Source organism: Carettochelys insculpta, chromosome 16 (genome assembly GCF_033958435.1).
Source record: "Carettochelys insculpta isolate YL-2023 chromosome 16, ASM3395843v1, whole genome shotgun sequence".
NCBI classification, from domain to species: domain Eukaryota; kingdom Metazoa; phylum Chordata; order Testudines; family Carettochelyidae; genus Carettochelys; species Carettochelys insculpta.
In genome coordinates this window covers 36077633-36085606 of record NC_134152.1, presented here as the reverse complement: position 1 = coordinate 36085606, position 7974 = coordinate 36077633, and the positions used below count along the sequence as shown (strand labels likewise).

The 7974-nt window shown below is 43.7% G+C and overlaps 1 protein-coding gene across 1 annotated transcript in view; it reads right to left on the bottom strand.

Moving 5' to 3' along the window:
* Positions 1-227: 227 nt before the first annotated feature.
* SYNGR3 (synaptogyrin 3) overlaps positions 228-7974 on the bottom strand; it is a 41386-nt gene continuing 33639 nt past the window's right edge. The window contains exon 4 of the mRNA XM_075010276.1: positions 228-5370. Coding sequence (XP_074866377.1) covers positions 5161-5370 — 210 coding nt within the window. The 3' untranslated portion in view covers positions 228-5160. The remainder of the gene's footprint in view (positions 5371-7974) is intronic.

Genomic DNA, 7974 nt, shown 5'->3' with positions numbered 1-7974 from the left:
TACAATGCACGTAAGATTACCAACAACTGCAACTCTTTGAAGCGGTCTGCTTGTAAAGAGGTATCTGCAAAAAAAATTAAATTCGCAAACCACATTTGGTATCAGTTTGATATTAAAAACTATTAAAGAATCTGAGGTTTAAATGCATATTGCAACAAAATGCAGGCAGCTAAATTTGGGCTTCAAGTTGATGCATTAAAAGGCCATCTTTTAAGCCTCATTTGTGAGGGTTTTTTTTTTGTTTGTTTTTTTGACACAAATGGCTCCAAGAAACACTGTCAAAATACCATGAAGGCATATAAAATGCAAATGGGCAAACAGGCTCCCTACTCACACTGTACAAAAAAGGCCAAAAAGTGAGTTTGCAAAATGTAAGGTAGTTCTGTATAACAGAAATGCTGCTTCCATGCAAAGGACATACCGATAAATGATGCCTTATTGGGGAGGGGATGATGACAGTTCTTCTAAAAGTTAGCCTGTATCACACCTGCAGCATGTAGAACTGAAACGTAATCTGCAAACACTAACGTTTTGATTTGGGGTGGGGGAGAAGAGGAAGTGTGACTTACTGGGAATGTAGACCCGAGGAAAACCAGGAAATGGACATGCTAGAATCATGAGTGCTAGGTATTAACATGAACTGATCTTCAGCATAGATGTAAAGTCAGGTATGTACTATGTGCACTTCAAAGCGTCTGTTTAAAAAAAAAACATTCTTAACTCTGTGATCGAGGTGACAATACTAGCACAGGGACCAAACTGTACACTATTATAAAGACATTTTATTATGGATAAAGGGAAAAAAACCACTCTTCTACTAAACCTCAGTTTATCATGTCATCTTTTCTCACTGGGAACAATGAAAAGGTAAAAAATGCTTTTCCCTCAATGAGACATACAGCTGTTCTTTCAACCCTACAATGTTGAACATGCAAAAACAACAAAGCTCACACAAAAGCGCACTGTTTGCTTGTTAACTTTGGTGTTGGGATGTAGCTCTGTTGCTGCACCAACACCTCTTGTAGCTGGGCGATTGCTATAGAACACCTTTCCAGCAAGGCATATGTGATATATTTTTAAAAACTATTCTTTACACCCAAACTTTATGCTAACGCTATGCAGAAGCTTTTAGCAGACAAGCCTGAAAGCAGCATAAACTGGCTCTCTGTATGGCAAATTATCTACTGGGCTTTTGGAGATTTCCAGGGAACACTGCAGTATATATTTTAACAGCATATGGAGAATGACCAGCAATGCACTCAAATTCACTACAAAATGCTGGCATGCTTATAAGATTTGGTCTGGATAGTTACAAGAAAAGCACCTAATATCAACCACTGTGAATCTACAACAGAACAATTAGAGAAGAGAAAATACCATTCTGCGAGGAGCATGTGAAAGGGTGATCTGAATATGTGAACCCCCAAATAATGTATTATAATTATTACATTTACATAGAGTAATTTGCTAACCATAGTCCATAAGAATATATTTAATTACATCTGTATCTGTGTACACTAGTCTACGTCACAAATCACTGACACACAAGGTGTGTTACCACAGCAGTTCATAAACAGCACTATTAACACTTAAAATGACTACAGGGAACACCTTAATCTTGCAAACTGCTTGGAAACAGGATTCAATGCAAGTGATAGGCACGTGTCAGTACTGGCTGCAGAGAGGTCAGATGTCTTATGCTAACCTGAAGCCTAATTATTTACTCAGCAGGTTCTTTAACAACTTTTTCTATGCTACTGCCCGGTAAAATAAACAGGAATTTCAACATGCTGGCAAACAAGCCAGAAAATGTCTGGCTTTAGAAGTTTTGTCAATACTGTTTCCAAGGCAGGTGCAACTTGTGCATTTCAATACATAAATTGATGCAACTGGCTGAAGCAGCTGCATGGTGCCATGTGTAATTAATCACTGTTGCCTAGACGGGGCAGCAAATGTGCAATGCCACCTATGATTCCATATTGCGTTCCCAATGCTGAAGGCCCAGCTGTGAGGCTGGAGCATGGCACTTACTTTTAGTCTCTTAAGCACAGATACAGGGGACAGGGTGCAGTAGAGACAGCAGGGCAGGCTGGGTGAGTGCTGCTGTAGTCTAACCTTGCACTATAGCTTTGTGTGCGGCTTGGTGAGGGGCAAGCTGCAGAGCTTTCCTGCTGCCACTAAAATGTCCCTGGGGCTCAAGCGATCTCCCCAGCTCTTGAAAAACAGCCAGTTTCCTGAAGGGGGCCACCTTAAAATTGTATTTGAAGATAGCGACCATTTGAGTGAAGATTGGAAAACAAATTACGGTGCTCAGGAAAGCAATGGTGCCCCTTGATAGTGAAGTTAATGTCTGCAGGTGTTAAGTCACAGCCACGTTGTCTTTCCTCTCTTCCCCAACAAATACTTTATGGTTGCTGCCCTCGAGGCTAGTCATTTTTTGGTGTGTCTGTGTGCAGCTCTCTCTCTCTATATATTGCATTGACTGTATTCTTGCTATAACAGACCTTGGAGGAAATCCATTGTTCCATTTGGCGAGGGGAGGGGAAAAAAAAAAAAAAGGAAATGCCATGTAGGCCTCAGGTGCTTACATTCATATTGTAATATTTAGCACATTTACACCATTGATCAGGACAGGTCGAGCAGTCAGACAATTTAGTTCTTCACAGTTACAAGGAAACTCTGGAACAGGTATATTGTTAGGAAAAAATACAATGTACTGAACAAACATCACGTGTACAATCAATTTAAGTAAACATTTAAATTGATTATAAGTTTGCTAAAATATTAACACAAGTATGTTTTGTGCTGCTAAATTTTCAGTGTTCCCTCTAAGGAAAATATTGCTACAATTCTACTGTACCCTGTATGAAAATACTCCCCCCACCCCCAGCAAGACGTATTTAGTAGAGAATCACAAGGGTCATGTAATTTAGGTGTATAATGTATTGGGATTCAGATGTTCTTTGTCCTCTTAAGGTGGAAGTTTCTCAGTGCTTGCTTGTCAGCTACAATCTTCCCTTATACGTGCCTGTTGCCTCAGACCAGCAGGAGGCACCTGGCTTACAGCACAGCAGCAAACTATAATTCTTCCTCTGCTCTTGCAGTGTTTGGGACAGGCACCCCTTGCTGTGTGATTGAGCAATGCAAAATTTCATAGGCATTTGGAGTGTAGATGGGGGGATAAATTCATCTGAAACTAGCCTCAAAAATGACTGGTGCTAAACAGGGAGAAGTTTTTAGTTTGGTCAATGTAATGTGAAAAACCAGCTCCAGTTTAATATTCTAGACATGGGCAACTAACCCTGTATCTTTCGGAGGCAGGAACGGTCAAATTTTAATTCTTTCAGAATAGGCAGGAGTTCAAGTAACTCTGGTTTGTCTGTAACAGAAACTGCTGCTGACAATGTGTCACTGTTAATGACCATATTTATTTGCAATTTGAATAGCTGTTGAAATGAGCCACATTAAACATTTTTTTTTAACTACAAGTGGGGAAAAGTCCTTTTAAGTAGCTGCTCAATCTGAGGTTAAAAGTCATAAGATATTTCATCTGCCTCACTAATCCACACATTTTGCAAACAAACTAGACACTTTTCAACTGACTCTTGGTTTTTAAAAAAACAAAAAACAAAAAACCAAATCAAATCAAATTGATCTAGAGTAGTAATGGATAATCTTAAACATAAAGCAAGCTTCCATCATGGTGGCAGGTGAGTCACCGTTTATCACAGCTAGATGTGTCTGCTATCCTGTAGTTTTTCCTCTGAGCTAAAATACAAAAGAGCCACCAATACTGTCACCTGCATAACCTACAGTTATCCGAATCAGAGTATTACTCTGGTAGCCTACCTATTAGTTTTTGTACCTTTTACTTTCACTTGGGCCTAATCAGCCAGTCATTTTGCAGCTAATAACCAAAATTCACGTGTTTTCTCCTTCCCATTTTATGTTAACTCACTTTGTTAATTCACTCACGTTAACTGAAGATATGGGTCATGGTTAATGTTTACTCTTCATCTGCTGCTCAAGCTATCAACCTGAATGGCTTTTCAGTCTTGCTTTTTATTAGCTGGATGGCATACATATTTCTAGTGGCTGCAGTGTATGAATATATTCACACCTGAGTTTATTTGCATCTGTTCATGACAGCTGGTGCCACTTTTTAATATCAAAATACAGGCTCTGCTCCTTAACTGTTTGGCTTTAAAGCTGAATCACTGTGTTTTAACACGCCCACATCACTTGTGTTGGCAACTTTATGGAGTAAATAACTGTTCAGTGTGACTGGTAGAAACTCATTGTAAATTTGCAAACAGTTTAGTATGACAAACTTTATGTAAGCAGCAAACTGTGACATACCATATATTTCACTAATAAGTGGTCTTTTCAATTAGCAGTCATTTTCAGAATTGTCTCCCAAAAGACCAAGTTGAGAACAGTAATTTTTAATACCCTACACCGATAGAATGTTGAAGCAGATATATTTGATTATTCAACAGTAATGTATGAATCCTAAGCTAAACTTTGCAACAGCTGTTCAGTTTGTACAGTAAATATATACAAATTAAAAAGTGCACAGAGATTATCCTTTTTTCTTTTTCAGTTTGGCACTTGCCTTAGACTCTATGCAGCACAAGAAAGCTCAGTATGGGCTTCTTGCAGTGGGAAGGGCTGAGACTAGAGTGAACGGGAGCTGTGCGTGCAGCCCTGGGTTCATCCAACCGAGAACAATTCTGTGTTAGTTCTGGAAGAACAAGATAACCATCAATTCATTAGCTATTGCATTTTCTAACAGGAGAATTATGTCCACTTTCCCAGGTGCTCAGCAAAATCCTGTGCTAATGTTTGGCATTCGAACAAGTCACCAAGAATTGTGGTGGTTTGGGGGTTGCCATGTGTCTTGTGTGGCGTAGCAACCTTCCTTCGGTTTGAAACTTAGAGGGAACACTGCTGTTACAAAAACCCCTTAGACAGGTAAGACAAGAACCAATACTACTGTACAGAATTCACTGCACAACTAGCTAATAGTAAGTAACCCAGCACTGACTTGCCACATTAAGGAAATGGTACTTAATACACTCGCAATCAACCAGTTAACTGTACTGCACCATGAGGAGACGTTTGTCTATTTTTACAAGACCTTGCTGAGCCATCCGTCCTTTAGTAAGTGGGCACCTGATAGCCTTTTGGACTGGTGTCTATGGTCTCAGTAAAAGGTGGGCTCTGGTAGGTTTCCGTGCTTTCAATGCCGCTGCCGGTTGGGTATGCTGGATATGCTGTGTTGGGGTCAGTGGCAAACTGATCGGTGGCGAAGAGAGACATGTCAGTCCCCAGGTGGTACCTCTGCATGGCCATCAGCATCAGGGCAACCTTGAACAAGCATCAGGGAGGTCAGAGTTAGTAAAGGCATGGGTGGATCACAACACCCTTTACCTAGTCCTGTTTCCACCCTTTTCTACCTGTTTGTCATGTTACACAGGAGCCTGACTGTCTGCTCCCAACTGGTGGTATCAGCAGCCCTGTCCTACTACATCCAAAGGCCAATTCCTCCATGCTGCCACTGATAACTCCATTACTTGTGCCTACACGGCCCACACATCTACATGAGCAACACTATCAAAGGACCCCACCACATCAGCCACACCGCTGGGCTCATTCACCTGCATATCTACTAATGTCTTCTACTATCTACTATGCCCCTGTGCGATATACATGTACCAGACTGGACAGTCTCTACGTAGAAGAATAAATGCACACAAAGCAGGTATCAGGAACTGTAACATACAAAAATCTGTAGGAGAACACTTCAGTGGCCCTGGACACTCAGTAGCAGAATTAAAAGTAGCCATCCTGCAACAAATACAGACTCCAAACAGAAACGGCAGAGCTACAGTTCATTTGCAAACTTGACTTCAATCAAGGACTGAACAGCGACTAGGGGTGGCTAGAAAACTACAAACGCGGCTTCTCCTCTCGGTGTTCACACCTCCCCATCAGCTGCCAAAAGTGGGCCACACCATCCCTAATTGACCTTGTTAATTCTGGCCTGCCGCTTGATTGCTCCTCCCTTGTTTTCATGTGCCTGTATAATTATACCTGCCTCTGGAATTGCCACTTTATGTGTCTGACAAAGTGCGGCTTTGCCCGTGAAGGTTTATGCTCCACTAAATCGGTTAGTCCCCAAGATGCCATAGGACTTCTTGTTGTTTGTGTGGCTACAGACTAGCATGGCTACCTTCTGATACGCCCTCTCGCTCTCTCTCTCTCTGTGTGCGTGCGTGCGTGCGCGCACGCACATGCAAGAGAGCCAGTCCCCTTAGACACAAAGCGGTAGCTGCATTAGTCTGTATCTTCACAACACAAAGCCAGCAGTCCTGTTTCACCTTAACGAACAATAGTAGTTATTAGGTGATGAGCGTTTGTGAGAAAGCCCCACCTGTTCAGATCTGGAGAATTACCGAGGGGAAAAAAATGATAGAGAAAAAAACAAACAAAAAAAAAACCTGAGGCATCAGCTAAATGGGGTGGGGCAGGAAGAAGGGGAAAGAAAAAAAAAAAAACCCTACTGCCTATTAAGTGGGATGGCTGCCATCCCGTTGCATGTCAAAGGTGGGGAACTTGTCCTTGTAATGCCTAAGATAACAGAGCTCTTTGTTGACTCCACGGTGATCGGTATCAGACTAGAAAAATGAATTTGTATTCACCTGTCTCTCTTTGTAAGCTGGTGGTCGATTATGAACTGGTCCTTAGTGAGAGCTACTGGCCAGAGCTACACGTCCTCCCTCCAGTGAGCATGTACACAGCCCCTCCCTCCACGCAGGGATGCAGAGCTGGAGCTGGCCAACAACACTGCCATGCCATGACTTACCTGAAGCTAAAGGATGTATATCTGCACACCTGATAAAAGCCAGAGTCTGGGCCTGGCAGGGCCTTGCTGACTGGGATCAATGGACTCAACACTCCAGAGACAGGAAGTATTGCGTGATGTCCACCCCCCCTCCAGTTGGCCAGCCAGGTCTGGTGGGGCAGTACGAAGCCCTCTGAGTGCCAGACCACGCCCCACAGCCCCAGGCAGGGGCTTGGCTCTGCATGGACTGCGAGAGATGCTCACACCGATTCAAGCACCAGGCGCACACCTGCGCTTCCTGGGGGCCTGGTCAGCTCTACTGAGACGGTGCCGCAGCCTGGGCAGACTGTGGCATTACAGGGAAGGCAGCAGCAAACCGAATATTTCTTCCACACCTGCGTGCACACCCCTCCCCAGGGCTTACAATCTAGTGAGCTGTGGAAAGGGACTGATGGAAACCTGCTCTCCACCCAAAGCCCAGCAGGCTTCAGTGACCCCTTTTATTGTCCACTGGTGCCAGTTGCTCCAGGACATTCACACAGCCATCTGCAAGGTTAAAATCACTTACGCTGCCTTCAGTGCCTGCTTTGGTAGCCAGTAAATAGGCTGTGACTGGTAAGGGCCAGATGCTGCTCTAGAGCACAGCCAGGAAATCCTGCTGCCTTCCATGGGCTTGCACTGCTGTGACCGCCAGCAGAATGTCCGGCACTGGATTGAGCTCCCACAAACCCAGCAAGCAGGTCAGTTCCGCAGAGACTCCTGTACCCTTCTTTGAGGCTACAAATATTCAGGTCAGAGACCCGGGGCGGGGGTGGGCGGGGAATGAGCACAGCGGCTCTGCGGGATTAACACACCTGCTTTTATTTCAGGCAGCTTCATTAACAATTCAGTTAGCTGCTTCATGACAGGCTTATGGAAACCGGCCTGCAGAATCTGCGAGCCACTTCCTAGCAGCTGACACTGTCCCTGCCACGTGGAACAACGATGGGCTAGCAGTGCCCATGTACCAGCTGGTTATTCATCTTTGGCCCAGATTACAGGGAGCCATATGGCTGGGTTACGGATGCTCTCAAGGCCCAAAGACGGTACTGTGCTGGTACGTCGACTGCCACTGTTACAAAGTCCAC